The sequence below is a fragment of the Echiichthys vipera genome, assembly GCF_963691815.1.
Source record: "Echiichthys vipera genome assembly, chromosome: 21".
Lineage (NCBI taxonomy): Eukaryota > Metazoa > Chordata > Actinopteri > Perciformes > Trachinidae > Echiichthys > Echiichthys vipera.
In genome coordinates this window covers 7,962,965-7,981,746 of record NC_139846.1, presented here as the reverse complement: position 1 = coordinate 7,981,746, position 18,782 = coordinate 7,962,965, and the positions used below count along the sequence as shown (strand labels likewise).

Genomic DNA, 18,782 nt, shown 5'->3' with positions numbered 1-18,782 from the left:
CCCTGGAAAAGACGCCTAGTTGGTACGACAAGGTCACAGATCATTTTCTTGAAAAGGAACGGAGGCTAGAATTTACATATAACAAAAGACCATCAGCAGATTTATACATACTATATAGTACGGTACAACAACATAATGTTATAATAGTGAAGCACGTTGCTATTTCCCCTGTATTTCACCCCAGTATAAATAAACCTGTGCATGCTTTTTTCATTAAGATACTAGTTATGAAAGTTTATTGCATTATAAAAGTGCATTTTTTTGAGTGCAGATGTTCCTCTAACCTTTGCTTTTTTCATGTTGGAATTATTGAAAATTGTACCTGACAACAACTTGGAAGAAAGTTTGGCTGACTTGGACATAACCTAAAGATGTGGTTCCAAACATTGGGGTTGGGTCCCTCCATGGGGTTGCATAATAAATCTGAGGGGTAAACAAGGGAAGCAGAAGAAATAAAACTGCAGCACAATATTTTTTTCAAGGTTTTTTATAGCAAGATGACAGCTTTAGCTTTGGTCACATAACAAGTGTTGGGAACTCCTGCTATCAAGTAGGACTGCAAACATTAATCAATTTGTTGTCAACAATTAAATTAATCTCCAACAAGTTTTTATAATCGATTAATCGTTGGAGTAATTTTTTTAAAGAAAAAAAAAAGTCAAAATTCTCTGGTTGCAGCTTCTTAAATGTGAATATTAGATAAAACAAGACATTTTAGGACGTCATCTTGGTCTTTGGGAAACACTGATCCAAATGTTTCAACATTTCTGACACTAAAAAATGAATCTATTGACACGAAAGGGTAATAATTGTTGCAGTTGAAGCCTATCAATCATTCCAAACATTCTCTGCGCTGCTGTGTGACTGGCATCCATTTATAACTTAAGAGGACAGAAAGAGATGACATAAACATGACCGATGCTGTACTTGATCTGCTGATACATCCTTACCTTGCTGTGCTGTTAAAGAGCCACTTTTCACGTTCCACTTTGCCGTTCAAGTACTTTCATACCAGTTTATGTAACAAATGAAACTCTTCTGTTCATGTAATACTGTGCTTTCAGCCCACACTTGTAAAGCACAACAAAGTCAACTTTGGAAATGTCACAAAAAAGAAAAAGAGAAAGACGAAAAGAAGCAGGAAGAACATTCCAATAATCTTTGTTTTGACAATATTTATTTCTATTTTCCCAATAGTAACATATAGTTCAGTACAAATGAATGTTTGAGAGAAGCTAGCACAGAAGTTTTGCAGAATATATGATTCAAAATCGTACTATATTTAGTGATAGTGAACTGCACTCTGAGTACCAGGGATTTTAATTATTCTCATAAATAAACAATACCTCCCGTAAGTGAGAAATCAGGGTATATTTTTCTAAACTTCTGTGTTAAAGGCTAACAACACTTGCATTGGACAAGTTTTTGGACAATCAAGCCTTAATCCTATTGATTCTGTTTCTCATACATCTCATAGAGTCAAGGGCCCATGGCGAAACAAAATTCAAAACAAAAACAATGACTTTATGGCACTGTGACACTAGTCCACACACCGTTTCACGCAAACACGACGACAGCGGGGCAGCCGAGAAAGAGGTAAAGAGGAAAAGCGCGAGGATACACTGCTACCAGAGGGCGAAGCGGAAGAGAAAGAGAGAAAGAGGTTGTACAGGTGCAGAGCAGAGAAAAGCTTTCAGAGAGACATGCTGAAGGGACTACATATATAGATATAATACACTACGTTCTGAGCTGCGACAGTCTTCAAGCAGAAGAGAAGAAAGACAGAGGATAGAGATATTCAGATCAAGCGTGGCGAGGAATACAAGGCTATAGGCGAGGTTAGCATGCTTGCGGCACGGAGAGACTTTTACAGGAAGCCCAAGACACAGAGAATCACATGTAAAGGCTAGAGCGACAGTGCACTAATCTACAGGCTAAAGCTATACATCAGACATTTAAGCTAATTACAGGAGCTACACATACTGTATATATGTATATATAGATATATAGAAATAGATATATAGGAGATATCAAACAAGCTGGATAGGCAAGGCATCGCATGCACGTGCAAAGGAAGCAGCAGCAGCAGCAGCAAGAGAAGAGAATGTCGGACTTTCCAAGAACAACACAGTGTACGGAAGCCCTGAAAGGCAAGTGGGGATTTTAATTTAATTCAATTTTCTACGTGTGATCTATATAGTTTTCTCTCCTGTGATTATTATTTAAGAATTGTAATATTCATTTCGACCACAAGAGGGCACCCATAGTAATAGAATGAGAGCCGAACGGTTATTGAACTGTTTGTCGTGATCATATAAGTGCAAAATAAAATGGTGATTGTAGTTTGTTGTTATAGTGACAACACGTAAAAAATAAAAAGCTCTAAAAAACGAATCTTAAAAAAAATTCTGAGCGCGCAGACTCATAGCTAATTATAAAGAAGGAAAAATACATTTTAAAATCATCCTGGCCAAAAGTTTTTGTTGACCTGTCCTCTAGTCATAAACACAGGAGTGAAAATGATTTAGATCAGAAAATGTATCACCGGATAAAAAAAAAAAATCTTATTTTCCTCTGAGGGCTTCCGTACATTGAGTTTCATTTGTCGCTATAATAAATCCGATGTTGTCTGTGTCACAGTGTGTACGCCAGTTCCATCTAGGACCATTATTAGGATTAATACATTTGAAAATGAAAGGATGTTAAACTCAACGCTAATCTTTGTTGGGATTTAGAACTTTTATCTACAAACTGCAAAATATTAAAATGCTTTAATTTCCAACAGACCCTTGATTCATGTCACATTCAGACCGAAGAGCTTAAGTTACATCTCTGAGTCATTTTTTTAAACATCAACTTATTAAACAACCATTGGACATTGCACGTTAATTAGGTCATGTGTATTACTCTAAAGTGCACAACCTCCCCCTTTGGAGGAAAAACTAGACAATACTGGCAAATTTATACTAAGGCAACACAGTTACAAACACACTAAGGTACACATTGGCACATACCGTCAAGTATTCACTTGTGCACAAAAAACACGGAGCTTCAGAGTCAAAAGGGCTTTGCATATTCATGTAAAACCCAAACACCAGAGCCTCTTAGCGAGACTCACTCAAGTATTTCGAGGTGAAATCTGTCACTTTCTTTAAAGCCAGTCCCTGAAACACGTTTTCTTTGAAATAGCTAAAAGAGTCACAAACCAAGTCAAGTATCGGACATACACACGGAGAAAAAGCCTTTTTGGACAAACAGGATGAAAATACAGGTAATCTATATTGGCGATAGAGAAAATATGAATAACTTTACCTCACAAATAGTCTCTGGTTATACGTCTTATATACACTTATGTATACATAAAGATATGTATTTAGGACATCTTGAAATACTATTTACAGTCTATGATCAAAAGTGATTGTACACTGGGCGACCGTGTGGAGCAAATTGTGCTTTTCTAACTTGTTCTGATGAAAATGCTACAGAACCTCTGCTTGTTGAAATCAGGGCTCATGATCCATCATCTAACCTGCCTACAGGGAGCATGTTTCTTCATTTGTGCCAACTACCAACAAACTTGATTATCCTTAACTATTGTACACTTGAATTCATCGTTTCTTCTGATATTATTTGGACCCATACTCGAATATTGCTTGTGAATGAACAAAGAAGAAATCTCAGTTGCAATGCTAAGGGATGCTCGTCCTCCCCCTTTATGATTTAGTGCAAGTGAATGTCAGGGAGCCGCAAGTCTGGTGAAGCTCCTATAATCAGACAAAACATCATTATTGCCCCCGTTCCCAGTTTTTGTTAAGATCCTCGATCTTTCTTTTAAGTGCTCATCCAAAAACACCACTGAAAAAGTCTGGTTATGGATGTAAGATGAGAGGTTCTTTAAAGTTAGAATCCTTAAAATATCATTGTGATAACAGGAAGTGCGTTACAAAGCCGACAGGAGCAAAGATGACCTGTAAGGGGATGTGGGAGTAGTGACCACAGTCGGTACTGCAGGTCATGAGATTAAACTGGCCCAAAAAGCTTCCCTTCTACGGCAATCCATATGCACCCCGTTATCTCCGTGCAACCAGTGCAACTGGTACTTTGCTGCAATTTATCTCATTTGTGTTAGCTGGTGTCAATATAATGAAATACTTTATTAGGAATATATTTAGCCGGCTTTTTCCCCACACATTCAGTTCATTTTTGTGTGTCCACGTGAAAGTATCTGCTCACGTGGACACGTGACGGGACTGACAGGAAGATGGTGAAGGATTTGGTGTCAAAGCGAAAAAGGCAAAAGTGCAAATTCAGATTTTTTTTTCAGTTTTCTTGACAACTTTACTTGCGCCAAAGTAGACCAGAAACTGTGCTACTTCACGGTCTGACCAAGCCCAAACTGGTTAACATTCTAATCATATACAGTCTATGGTTAACATGGACAGCCATGGTGCCTTCGCGGTGAAATGGGTGTCACCGGAGTTTATTGACCCATGGGAAAATTTCCTGCTGCGGCGTACGCAGAATATGCATCCTGTGAGCACAACATAAATTAAAATAATAAAAGTCTTGGCCACAAGATTTGCAACTGGAGAAATTTGCAATTAATCAAGTTACTGAGACCAGTAGACATGCAGCGCTTTAGTGGCCCCTTGGCAGTGTCCTTAAGGATTGTAACTTTACGTAACCTCTGAAATGCTTTCATGACCATTCTTGTTCTAGCTCATCAGTGCAACATGTGAAGCACACTCACAGCTAAATATACAGCCGGGTTGGAAACAGTACCCATTTTGATATGTGCACTTAGCGGTTGACAAACAAACAAAAATGAGATTAACAAGCCTTCTTACCACCTTAAATACACAAGAAAGAAGTGTGTGTACGAAGAGTAGAAAGTGTATTATAAGCTTCAAACCAAACACGCCTTCATGAATGCTTTGAATTGATGGCTGTTGTGTCATTTTGATTGGAAATTGCCTTCTTTTGAACATATTTCTAAATGCCTATGACGGCCTGTTCTGGTTGGGAAACTTATTCAACACGTGACTGGTGCTGCCAAACATCAGCAGCCACGAGGATATTGTCCAAAATCACTGCTCCATGAAGTATGTGCGGATGTAAAGGCAGTTGATTAAGCTGAGGTAAGGTGAAGTGCTTTTTTGTTTCAAACCAGAAGTTTAAAATGTAAAGTTACAGTAGAACACAACCACGTTTGGCACTTGACAACATACTCTGCAAATGAGAAATGATTCCAAAAGAAAAAACTCTTCCTCATCGACCTATTGCACAAGCGTTTCATATCACAAAAGAGTACATATAAAGTTACGTCACTTACACTACTCTGGGATCGACTACACTATCAGGAAAAGGCAGACAGAAGCACTTTTACATAGCTTTGGACCAAGTTAGTCCACGGCAAAGCTACAATATATAATATATGGATACATCTGTAGATCTTTTTTTCTCAAATATACTTTTAAATATGCGACTTTGGAGGAAAGAGAGAGAGAGAAAAAGAAAAAGTTTACCAGTACATTCACGACAAACAATTCATCCGTCAAGGGGGGAAAAGTACAGGAGGGTTCGGTGAGATGAGTCTTATAGATCCTGGCCGAGTCGCTCAATCTCCTCGATAAGAAAGTCGATGTCCTCGAAGGTCGCGGCGGGATTTGAGATCACCATACGGAAAAAGTTGACCTTGTCTCCTTGTGGTTGGTAGCTGACCATGGTTGTCCCGTACTCCATCATCCTGGCCTTTATCACTGGAGCCACCTGAGAGATACGGTGAATACAGAGGAGAGAAATCACACCGTATAAACTCCAGAAAATGTCGTCAGCCCATTATTTTGGATCATTTGAGTAGGTGATTGTGTCTGTCGGCTGCATAGCAAGCAAACAACAATTTAGATCTCTGATGAAATGAGCTTGTAGGGTCAAGTTTTTCAGTGCAAAACAAGTGGTGAGAGAGTTTGAGAACTTCAAATGCTTAGAAACTTGTGCTTGTGAAGTCGAATTCAAGCACTCTTGAAGCATTTAAAGTTGTTTTTTCAAACTTTCCGAGCTTATTTAAATATATATATATATATATATATATATATATATATATATATATATATATATATATTTATATATATATATATATATAAATATATATATATATATATATATATATATATATATATATATATACATATTCAAATACATTGAGTGCATCAACTCTTTTTCAGCTAAGGTAAAAAACACAAGCGTAAAAACATTTTTTTTCAATTGTTCCCTATAAGGAACAAGTTTGGAATAAGGAGTCCCTTTTTTGTGCTGTCGCTCGAGGGGTCTAGTTAGAAACATCTGAACTTGCGACTTGAAAAAGCGTCTGTGTCGTCACTGTCACTCCTGTTGTGGGAGCATACAGTACGCGTTTGTTAGCTCTTTTTTTTTTAAAGATTATTTTTTTGGCAGTTTTTCAAGCCTAGGACAGACATGAAATGAGGCGAGAGAGAGGGGGAGACATGCAGCAAAGGCCCGCAGGTCGGAGTTGAACCTTCAGCCTCCTTACATGGGGCGACTGCTCTAACCACCGTGCCACCGGCCACCCTGCATTTGTTAGTGTAGCATTATCCTAGCTAACATTAACGTTTTTGTCATCGAAACAAAACCCACAGGCATCACTTTGAAGTGTTAGGATGAAGCGCCCTAATGAGACACTTCAAAACGTCTTGTAGATCTCAAGAGATCACACTCGACTTCCTTGGATCTTCAGCAAAATAAGGTGGATCAGATGATTTTGACTTCTTCTTACAGTATTTAAAGGCTGCAGTGTTGTAGTTCTCTCACACAATCAAGTCATTCCTTCTTTCTAAATCTCTTGCAGGTGTCCCCTTTCTGTAAAATAATCAGCAGCTGCAGACTTCTGTCTTTTGACAACGTTCCAGTTATCCTTTAGGAGGAGTCATTAGTAGAAATTGAGGAAATCTCCTTCAAGATTGAACCGTTTTCCACAACATTACATCACCCCTCAATCTTAAGTAACAGAGTCTGTGGAAAAGAGCGAGCTGTCCAAACACTTGGTTTCTGTGAGGCGTATCCACGGCAGGGTTTTTTCTTTCTTTCAATCAAACTTTGGAAAAAAGCGAAAGGAAATCTCTCCATTTGACAAACGATTTACGGTGGAAGCAGAGAGCTCTTTGTATGGATGGCACGTACACCGTCTGCGTGTCCTAATTGTCAATTAATAGGCCTCTGCTTCTGTGGGAGAAGCCAAATGGCCACCGCTCTGGCTAACCGAATAACCTCACTCACTCCAAGACGGGCCCGTGTTACCCTTCCTCCATCAGTGAGACTGTTACATTTACTAAGTGTATCTCATGGGCATGGCAAAGAACTTTTTTAGGTATAAGTGCTTATGTTGTCTCTAATGAGGAGGACATGAGATGGTCACGCTGGATTGGAATGACAGGCCTGTAGAGCAAAGAAAAGGTGCAGTGAAATGTGTTTTTGGTAGATATAGCAGTCAGGCTTCTTATCTCTGCTCACCCACCTTGTGCAAGTGTTTCTTTCTCTCCTCTTTGTCCTCCATGTAGCGGATCCCGGGAGGGAGGTACCAGAAGCAGACGTTGGTGTGCTGAGGCTGTGGGAACAAAAGAGTCGACAAGAGATGAGGCGAAACATGAACACTTAGGGCTGAGGAGTGGTTCGGTATTACACACATTCATTGTTTCATGATGATGTGATTCTTTTGAATCATCAGATCACAGACGACCACAATTGTTAGAAATTACTTGAGGTCCCCAGTGTAAAGATTCAATAATACGAATTGGAAACTGGTTTTAATGTTAAAGATGCACCTACATCAATACGCAGACCCGTGGTCTGGTCAAAATGCACCATGAGCCGGTCGAAAATCGGTTAAATGAAGCTTTGCGGCTAACCTCTTTGCGGCTAATTTTGCACAGCGTAATAAACACAATGTCAAGGAATTCTGAAATTAGACGTTTGTCTTCCATCTTATTCCCTTCTCCAATGTAAAGTAACCAAAAAACGTATGATTCCCTGGTCTTCTATGAAATATATCTCTCGTAAGCAGCAGTGCCACTTTTATAGGATTTGCTTATTTTATGGAAGACAAAATGTTGAGAACTGTATCAGATTGCATCAAACCGCACTGAGAAAACACGTATTATTATACACAAACTGCACCTGCAAATATAGACATATAGATATGTAGCGCGCACACACACACACACACATCCTGTCCTGAAATCCTACAGACACACAAAAGAAGTGCTGAAAGTAACTGTAGCTTGTCCATTTCTCCGAGCCGGAGTAGAGTGTGTCTGAAAGTGTCTCTCCACAGTTTAAAGAGGAAATTCATTAGGTGTTCCCAGCATCAGACAGGTAGCTGCCTCCTCTTCAGATACCCTCTATATGTTTGAAAGTCCTCAAACACACACAGCTTTATTTTTTGGCATCTGAAGCCCTGCTGGAGCCGCCAGCCCGCCGGCCTGCAGCAGTCATTACCAAGAGCTGAGTAGCCATGCACAGCAGCCTCATTTATACTGGCCGGCCTGGTTCGGCTGTAGTATATTCAATAGATTGATGTAACGGCTCAATGGGAGTTACAGACTAGTTAACACCTGGGTCGATGCCCAGAGGACTTGGCTTCCTCCCACCTCCCTCTGGGTTACAATGCTCTTAGCCTTTTGTGGCTCAGCAGGAAAACAATAAGCCTTGAAACATTAAAGAGCTTTTACTATAAATGACTCCGGTTGTCCAAGCACTCCTTTTATATAAGAGTTTTTTTAGCCTAATAACCACACGCATATGTTTGGTCTGTCGTGAAGGATATTTCAGATGTCGTGCTATTCATATGCATATGAGCAATTACAGGCCGTTGTGCTATTCACTAAACATAATAGCAGCACATTATACTGTCGGCTGGAGGTAAAAATAGCATTCATCCAACACAAAGCAGGAGCATGCTGCGTGTCAATCAAGTCACCCGTAATGGTGCTGAAGCAAACATGGACTAATTTGGCTACTTTTCTCTGATTGTGCAGGTGAATAATCGTTGCGGAGAGTGAAAAGTTAAATGCGTGACATACTTTCCCATCAAAGACCATCTCGTATCCTTCTCTGTCTTTGATCTTGTTGTAGAGGTACTCGGAAAGCTCCAAACACTTGTCAATCTGAGCCTCAAACCCGATGGTGCCCTGTCAAAGAAAAGATTATTTAGGCTCATGAATATTACGTGATTATTGTAAAACTGAAGTTATTCGGGCGACTGTGCAAACAAGGAGACACTTATACATCTGCAAAACATATATAATGTTAGAAAAATAAGGAAAAAAGCTAAATCTAAAGACGTTTAAGAACATCTGTTAGAGCTTAAATATCCAGGACTTGAATAGAAGACAAAATAAGGGCTTGACTCCAATGAAAATGAAAGGTAAATCTTTGCATTCGCATTTACTGGTGCCAGGGGTTTGTCAGTCAAAACAAAAGCAAAAGGCAAAGTTTGGTGACGTCGTGAAGGAGCATGAGATCATGGGAGTTTTCCAGATGTTGTTGGAAACATTTGGGATAATGTGAGAACACAGCTCAACTAAATATATAAGACAGGTCTTGTCATTTTTTAAAGACATTTTATTGTGAAAAAGATTATACACCTTTGTTGAACTTTTACACTACTACTAAATTATATCCAGTTTTCCATGTTTGTTCCTTTGAACTGCTGAAAAAAGTCTGGTTTAAATTGTTTATGTTTATGAAAAAAAATATTAATCAGTTAATATTTATGTAGAGACATCGCACACTGACCCAAAGCATAACTTAAAGTCGTATTCCGTAAGATTTTCATCTATTTAATTGTCTTTTAAGTTCCTGTCTATCAAAACGTGAGTTAAAACAATGGTGATTGATCACATGACCCACTAATGAAAGACCTTGTTGCCTTTTTGCCGAGTGTTATAATATCGGTGTCTGTGGCAACATTCCCAGGCTAGATGTAAATAAGCCGCTATGTTAGTGACACTTTTGCTGCATTCACTTGTAATCAGGACCTTCCAACTTGAGTCAGGCTTGTAGTGAGGGCAGAAGTGTAATAGGAACATGTGTGTGTGTGTGTGTGTGTGTGTGTATTTAAGAGGGGTACACTAGGGACGGACGGACTGAAGGTAGAGAGGTGAATGTGTGTCAATAAAGTTTACAAAAGAGCAATGAATAAAAAATAACACACATAGTGACCGTGAACGTGACAAGATGGAGGCTCGTCTGCATTTAAATCTGACTGCCAAAAAGGCCACTAGAATGCATGTATCTCAATTTTTATGGAGTACAACATTATGGATGTCCACAAAATCAGTAAAATAGGAGCCAGAGAGCAGGTGTCCCTGTTACCTTTGCTCTCCACATGAGCCACAGCTTGAAGATGTCCACGTGGCGTCCGCACTGCAGCGCTTTGTCCCCAGTGTCGTAGGAGAGGTCGTACTGTTTGTCCTGCTGGAACAGGTAGCAGGCGTGCATCTGGTTGCAGTTCTGCATCAGACCCTGTGAAATTGCTCCCAGGATTACAACAAGAAAAAACAAACTAAACCGATATTCACGTGTACGTAAGTGACGATGAGGCTCACCTCCTCTCTGACCAGCAGGGCCGAACACTGCAGGGGGACGGACATCATCTTGTGTGGGTTCCATGTTACTGAATTGGCCCTGCAGTTAACAGAAACCACCATTGCACATCGTCACTTCAAATACTCTGTAGCTTCTGTTCACCCCCCCCCCCCCCCAAGAAAAACAAAAACAAAACAGTTAACTTGCCTCTCAACTCCGTCCAGCTTCCACCTGTGTCTGCGGGACATGAGGAGACTTCCTCCCCACGCACCCTGACAACACAGACACATGATCATCATACATGTGACACTGTACATACAACCTCAAGGTCAAGCTTTTATTAAAGGGACACTCTGGACTCAAGTCCTGACTGCTCGTTTAAAGGTACAGTTTCTGAATACGACCTGCGCATTTCTCTGTGGATTGAGAATTCTGAGAAATTTGATACTTTCCCATAATTTATAAAGCACCTCAGCCAATTTATAATCCAAAAATACCGCCATGAACCTGCAATGAAACTTTCTCTCAACTTGCAAACATTATATCTGATGATCTCAATGCCCCAAAGGTCCCTCCTTCAGCTGATTAGCTCGCAGCAACGTTTGTCACTATTTCCTGACACTCTATATTCCAAACAATAATTTGAGAAATAATTGGCAGGATAATGAGAATAATTATCCCTCCCTGCATGATAGTCTAATTCTTTACTCGAACACATTGTAAAACCGTTGTCAGCTTTCAAAAAGGGCTAAATGTCAGAGGCTTGTGTGGATGTTTTTGCAAGTGTCTCTTGATGTCACTCATTTGCTTTTAACTAAGAAAACCGTCAAACACACATTTCACAAGGAGCTGCGACTACAAAATACCCTGACAAAAGCAGCAGGCGCAACAACACCACAAAGCAGGATGTGTGTGTGTTTTTCTTTTCCATCTCAGCCAGTTGAGGAATGATAGATACGGCCATTTATGTCTCTTAATAGAGGTGTCCCCCTGTCAGGACTAAATCACCTTCATTAATAGATAGAGTTCCTTCAGTGAGAGGGCCCATGATGGCAAAGTCAGGGGAGGAGATGATTTACAGCCTCTGTTCCAGTTTTTCTAATCCCCAGTGTTAGATAGGATATGGCCGGCTTCTATCTGGGTCAACCGCGAGCAGTTAGAGGCGAGACAGACATAATAGATTTGTCAAACTCACTGGTGAGCTCGGTAAAATCCCTACTGTGGAGACATACTGTGCATCGTGGACGTTTGAGACTTTTAACAAGGCAACGGGAGACGTTTATGCAGGTTCCGTAGAAAAAGTGGATTTCTTTTACTCACGTCCACGTGCATCCAGACGTTGTACTTTTTGCAGATGTCAGAAATGGCGATGAGGGGGTCGAAGGCTCCGTACACTGTTGTTCCGGCAGTCGCGCTCACAAAGAAAGGAACGAAACCCTGCAAAGGCACAGAGAAAAAGACACTGTGAATAAAAGCAGCAACGACGACAATGTGTTTTCATCAACACTGCGGTTTCAGTTGACTGACTATCAGAAAATGAGGCATGTGTGAAGCAATATCTGCAGAATTTATAGCTGCCATATTAATGTGTATCGCGGCACCTTCTGCTTCGCCTCCAGTATTCTCCTCTCAAGGTCGGCTGGGATCATTTTACCACTGCAGAAGGAAAAACAAGCTTTTGAATGTGTGACTTCATCAGAGGTGGAAGAAGCATTCAGATCATTTACTTATGTGACATATTCATACAACAATTGAAAAATACTCCATTGCAAGTAAAAGTCAGACTAAAGTCTTATCAGGAAAATGTAGTTCAAGGTGTTAGAAGGATTTTACAGCTGTATCTGCTCAAGGTGGAGCTAGTTTGAACTGCGGTATATATAATTACTGTAGGTAGTTTGGTCCAGTAGCTAGAGGCCAGGGCCCATACAAAGGAAGGAAAATAAGTTCTCCTTTACAAATTATTTTTGGGAAACAAACTGTTAACTGTAATGTTCTGTCTGAATTACCAGTATTGACCCTCTGTCTGAAACACTCTGTTTTAGCGCCTGTCTCTTTAAGACCCCCTCCTGAAAAAGCCCAGTCTGCTCTGATTGGTCAGCTTTTCAGAGTCTTCCTTATCTGCATTCTCATTGTCTCTGCACCGTCATTGCAGCTGGGGAATGACTGCAACATCACTGTAGCTGCACTTTCTACCTCTACATAGTAGAGTTGTGACATCACAACTGTACAGAAGTCCTGACGGCTCATTTAAAGTTACAGTTTCTGAATAGTGTGCATTTCTCTGTGGATTTAGTATTTTGATACTTTAACAGTATTTATAACCCACAAAAAGACATGGAGATCTTACTTTATACAATATGGGACCTTTACAATTAAACCAACTGAGAAGAAAGACGGCTGAAAGTTGACAAAGAACCCAACAAGACACTCTTTTTTCATCAGGGGTCACAAGCCCAAAAGTTTGGAAAGCCTTAGTTTGAGCTTTAATATTTTAGAAGCTCATCGAGTGTCTTTAGTAAAACATTCCCCTCTAGATTGTTGTAGTGGAAAAGTGTAAAGTAGCAGAAAATGGAAATGCAAGTAAAAGTTGCACTGCTGAAATAAGAAGTCCCCTTTACCTTTGATCTACTTTGATGCAGATCACACTCTCTGTCCCAATGCCGAGGGCAGCCGCACCTTTTTTGATTGAAAAATGGCTCTGAAAGAGAACAAATATGTTTAACTATCTGCACACCAGGTTACAGGAAGGGGAGGAAATCAATAATAAAATGTGGCGAACTGCTTCGACGTTGAAAGGTTTGTGTGTTATTTATTTGACGATGTTTTCGTTCAACTTCTTGTGCGCCTCCTTCAAATGTCCTTGAAGGAGGCGCCACATAAAGTGAAGGCCACACCGATAACCTTGTGTCCTCCTGCGTCTGACACACCTTAAAAACACTGCTTGTGTGCCAAACTATTTGAAGTTATTCTTGCACCAAAGCGGAAAGACATTTGATTTTTCATTTCAGAAAATACTGATCGGTATATTGATGAATGAATCAAAAACATAAATGCCTACATGTTCTGATGTGAAGGCCACCAGTCTGGGAACGGATGACATTCCTTTCTCCTTCACTTCAGGGAACATCTTGAAGCGAGCCAGCAGCATGGCGTACATGTTAGAAATAGCACCACCTAGAGGACGGACAGGGGCTCAGTGATTTACAGCCAGTCAGTGTCACATCCTTAACAGGCATACTCTCATGGGGATGATGCCCAGTTTAAAAAATGTCTGCGCACGTTTGAAATAATCAAACGACAGCAAGAACAAAAATGGTTTATTTACAGCATCGAGGGGACGTCACAGCATCAAAGTGTCCAAAAATGTGGGAGCCAATCACACGTCTCTGTCATCAAATTCTCCAGTGATTGCTCCTCATCACGCGTCACACAGAAATGCACGTGAAAAATTAAAGACGGGAGGGTGATGAGGTGGGGGCTTGAGTTGGAAACATTATTTTATGCTAATTGGCTTTGAAACGAGTTCCATTTATATCATCAAAATGCAAATTGACACATTGCAGCGCACGCGCACACACACACACACACACACACACACACACACACACACACACACACACACACACACACACACACACACACACACACACACACACACACACACACACACAGGCGGTTCCATTTTCAGTGAAACCGAGGGGGTGGTGGGATACATACCAGGAGAGAAAATGCCATCTCCTCGCCCATCCTGCCAGCCAATGATTTCCCTCATCTTCTTCAGAGTGACGTATTCCAGCAGCACAAAGACCGGAGCCACCTCATAGGTGAACCTGCGTTACACAAGGGGACATCACATGCTGCTGGTTACACAAAATGTGCCATGACTCATCCCCCAAAAATAGCCATACATGTTTCCCCCCTCTGCAGTTTGTGTGTTTCTGGACATGTTAAGAGTTGAAAAAGACAAAAAATCCTTTCAATTCTTGAAGGTTAAAGAAAACTTTATGTACCAAACATTTAGAATTATTGTTGATTTTACAGGCTTCACCTTCAGATTTTAACTGATGCTTTTGAACAATCAGCACCACATCGCAGGCCACATGTCAGACCTACACATGCTCTCAAAAGTCTCCCATTTTCATGATCCCTGCTGCACTAAAAAGTACATTTCCACTGTGTGCCTACTGATATATTTTTCTACTAATAAATGGTGTTTTAGCTGCAGTCATTTTTAAATCCCCCGTGTCAACAGCGGGCTTATTCCGCAGCGCCTCACAGTTGCCAAGGCCGCCTATTGTAGAGTTTATCCCCCCCCGAAAACACACGCCTAAAATTAGCTTCAGATTAGTCTGAATTTAATTTCAGGGCTAATTTTCTCCCCCTTTGAATCCCCATGGAGATTGGAGGGGAGGGGGAGGGATAAAAGGCAGAGGGTGGGAGGGTGGGAGGGGTGCAGCGGGGGAGTGAGGAGGGAGGTCTGCCTTTCATTTCACCCTTTTCATTTGCAATGATTGAGTGAAAAAAAGAAGCTGCTATCAGCCCGTGCAGACGGCATACGAATGGACCGGAAATGGAATTCATTGTCATTATCATTATCAGCGTTTTAAATCGTGATGAAGCACGGGGGCCACATACTTACATATTGGTGTTGGCAGTGGATGTTAGCCAGTCAGCTGCCAGCCCGACCATGTCTAAGCCTGTGGAGAGCTGATTGAAGTACCTGGGGTGTGCTGAAGGGAAGACGAGAGAAAGGGAGGGTGTGAGATGGCTACAATTTGAACATTTTTATCTGGTGTCAGGAAAAATTGAAATATGCTTTTTATGTGTGATTGTGCTGAGTTTGTGCAAGAAAAAAAAGCCACAGAAGCTGTCATCTTCTCGACACTTTAATTGCAGGTTAGAGATGCAGCTGCAGTGTTCTGTGTCATCCTGAGAATGAATGGAAGCACCTGGTGTTGCATGGGTAATGTAGGAATTTAGAGGGTATAAACACACACGTTTCCACATACACAGAGATTTCAAATGCGTAAACACAAACATAAAATACAAAAATCATAAACAAGATGTTGTAAATGTCTGATTCATGATTAATATCTAAGTTAGTCTCGATATTTCCCTTATTTTATATTAGAAACATACAATTTATCACGTCCAATTTAACATTTAAACTCAGTATACAAACATTTACTATAATAAACAGTTTTAAGTCTCCTCATGTGTGCACCAATAAGTGCAGAAAGATAATGAATCATATGTGTATAATGTGTCTTTATAGGAGAAGTTATAATTGTTCATAAATACTGTTATAAAAAACATTTAACTATCCTTATATCTGTTAAGATGAGGTAAAGGTAAAGTGTTTCCAATAAATGGGTAAAAATACATGTGTGTGTTTGTTTTTGGGGGATGAAATCTGTGCTCAACATTTTCTGTGTTCGTGTGTCAGTGAGGAGAGAATAATGGACTTGGCCCATGATGCCTGGTTATTAGCCTATTATCTCCTACAGTGGGATCCAGATTTACTGCGTCACTGCATTTATCGGTCTGGTGGCTGCAGGAGGAGGAGGAGGAGGAGGAGGAGGAGGACGACTTCCAGGTTGATCATTTATTTTTTTTAAAACATGTTTTTTAACAGCTTTATTTCTGTTCTTTGTTTTATTTGATTACACGACTTAAAATGATTTTCTGGAAGATTTGATCACGTTGTGCATCTCATTGTTCCGTTATAATTTAGGGCTTATTTATGGTTCTTATTATCTTTAAATGTTGTCTGCTATTTCAGATAATAAATGTTTTTATAGATTGAGACATATTTCACAAAGACAAGCAGCAGGCCAGACTCCAGGCCTGCACATATGTAAATGATGCGGCTGCAAAGCGCAGGACTGCATCCTAACGTGCCGAACTCAAACTCTTTTATATTACTTGAAAAGTCAGAAATAAAGCAGGCTATTTATGGAAGCATGAACCCGACATTGAGACCCGGGCCTGACCTGTTTTGATGGCGTATTTGAGAGTAGCGCGGCAGCTGATCAAGATATCATCCAGGCTGGCCGGCTCGCCCTGCAGCTCCCAGTTGTTCATCTGAAGCAGCTCGTTTGGATAATGGAAATCAATAACTTTCGTTTCCCGGTCGAAAGACTCCACGATGTAGGCCAGTAAAATATCCACAACTTCCTGCAGGAAGGTCATGGTTTTGGCGTCCCCGTCCATAGCAGGTAGCAGGTCTGTAAATAATAAAAGAATGATAATAAAGGCAGCAGCAGGGGGGACATTTTGTCATGTCTCTTTCTGCGCACAGGAGCCTCCTGCACACCTGTTTTCATGCTAATTTAACATGCACATGGAGGTCTTATTTGCCGTTAGACTATACTGCAGGCCTACTGCTCAAATGAGAACAAAACACACATTTAGTAGCATTTGTACTGAAAATTGAGGCTCGTTTTGGAAGTTTCTGCGACGTTCAACACCTCAAAACAAGAGATTGTGCTGAAGGTGACCTCTCCGAGAACCTGCAAATATGTGCACTATAACTCACTCACTATTGCAGATATTAAACCCACATGTTCACATACAGATAATGATTTATTTCATCCAAATACGCATATGTCCTGTCATTTATTTCCATTCTATTTTTCAGGTGTGTGTGTTTTATTGACGGTGGGAACAAAGAAAAAAAGCACATCACCCCTTAAAAATAGCATTTAAATGACAGTTATTGCCGAAAGTTTTCGATTGGTAAAATTATTATTTATATATTGATGGTTGTTTTTCATTTTATTCTTTGAAAATAAAAACAATGACTAGGCTACATTTATTATAAAAAAAAAAGACTTGTGAGGCATTTCTACGCTAAATAAACCACGATCATCTAAAGTTAGGCCAAGCTGTGACTCAATGAGACACATCAGGGGCCCTGCAGTGTTTAATACCCAGTTTGCAGCATGCGTTTTGTACCTGTTGAATAGAGGTCGGAGAAGACCACGGCAGCTTTTGTGCAGTTGCAGGATTTGTTGCAGCCGCAGGTGCCAGCAGCCTCCGTCTCCGGCTGCTTGGCGGCCGCCTCGGCAGCTTTCTCCACTTCCCCGACATTCAGCAGCGCTTTGGACACCACAAAACAGCATTGACATATTTCTATTAGCCTGTCGACAAGGCCGGGGCCGTTAATATAATGATGGAGATGGAGATAACGCCCCCCCTACACTCCCTCCGCTGTGAACCAACATACCACATAATTTCGATCCAATTCCTCCGGATAATTTCTGGGCCGCCGCTTGGCACCAAGCCCTGGCTGGAAGAGAGAAGGGATAAATCAAATACAGGATGATCGGGCTCCAGGCTCAGACTCCAACTTTCAGATAGAAGCACAAAAACGCATGCATGTTAAGAATTAAGGACGAAATTCAAAGAAAGGTGGTGGGTAGAGAGCAGGCCTGTTTGGATGGAAGTAACACCTAATGCAGCGCACCGGCTTCAGACAATGCGCTGGGATTAGAGCTGCGCCCGCTCCATCAAGAGGGGGTTTGGAGACAAAAAAAGCCACTCACGCGTACTGGGGCTCTGACTCCCGGTGTTGCCCCCCGCATTATCTCCACCAAGAGACCAGAATCCCTGCGATGCCATTGCTGCCGGTAGTTAGGAGCTGCTGGAGACACGGAGACCGACAGAGCCCATCCACTCCACACGCGACGACCCGGAGCTGTTCAAAGCTGGCGTGGTGCTGAATCCGAGCAGACCTCTCCGACTGCTGCACACCCAGCCGTGCATCCAGAGTCACACGCTTTATGCTGCAGGAAAAAGCTCCTAAAAATAAAAACGAAAACACACAAAAAAAGGCGTCCACACCACGGCGCGTCCACAGGTGCACGGAAAAATCCGCAAACACTTGACCTCACCGGCGCAAACACGCTCTCTTCACTTCATAGAAAATAGTGCAAGAGTTCGAAAAAAAAGAAATCTGCGGTCAAATGTCTGCTTTCTTTGGATGTGTGATAAAAAAAATAAAATCTAAAAATAAGCGGATGAAAAGTCAGCTATGCGCCGCAGCTGCTGGTAAATATGCGGCACACACAAGCCATGTCTAATTGCATCTAACCTAAATTCCACGTCACGAAAGAAATCCCATCGTGATTCACTTCAGGTCATGACGAACTGCGCTGCGTCGTGCGTCGTGACTCCAT

The 18,782-nt window shown here is 41.1% G+C and overlaps 1 protein-coding gene across 1 annotated transcript; it reads right to left on the bottom strand.

The window, feature by feature from the left end:
* Positions 1 to 5,595: 5,595 nt before the first annotated feature.
* gad2 (glutamate decarboxylase 2) lies at positions 5,596 to 18,225 on the bottom strand (the record flags this gene model as incomplete). Its single annotated transcript, XM_083935738.1, has 16 exons — positions 5,596 to 5,769; positions 7,532 to 7,621; positions 9,096 to 9,203; positions 10,390 to 10,539; positions 10,623 to 10,701; positions 10,810 to 10,874; positions 11,923 to 12,039; positions 12,204 to 12,258; positions 13,221 to 13,300; positions 13,661 to 13,776; positions 14,320 to 14,432; positions 15,242 to 15,332; positions 16,596 to 16,829; positions 17,560 to 17,703; positions 17,831 to 17,893; positions 18,150 to 18,225. The coding sequence occupies 16 exons, from the start codon at positions 18,223 to 18,225 to the stop codon at positions 5,596 to 5,598; spliced, it is 1,755 nt and encodes a 584-aa protein (XP_083791864.1).
* Positions 18,226 to 18,782: the final 557 nt, after the last annotated feature.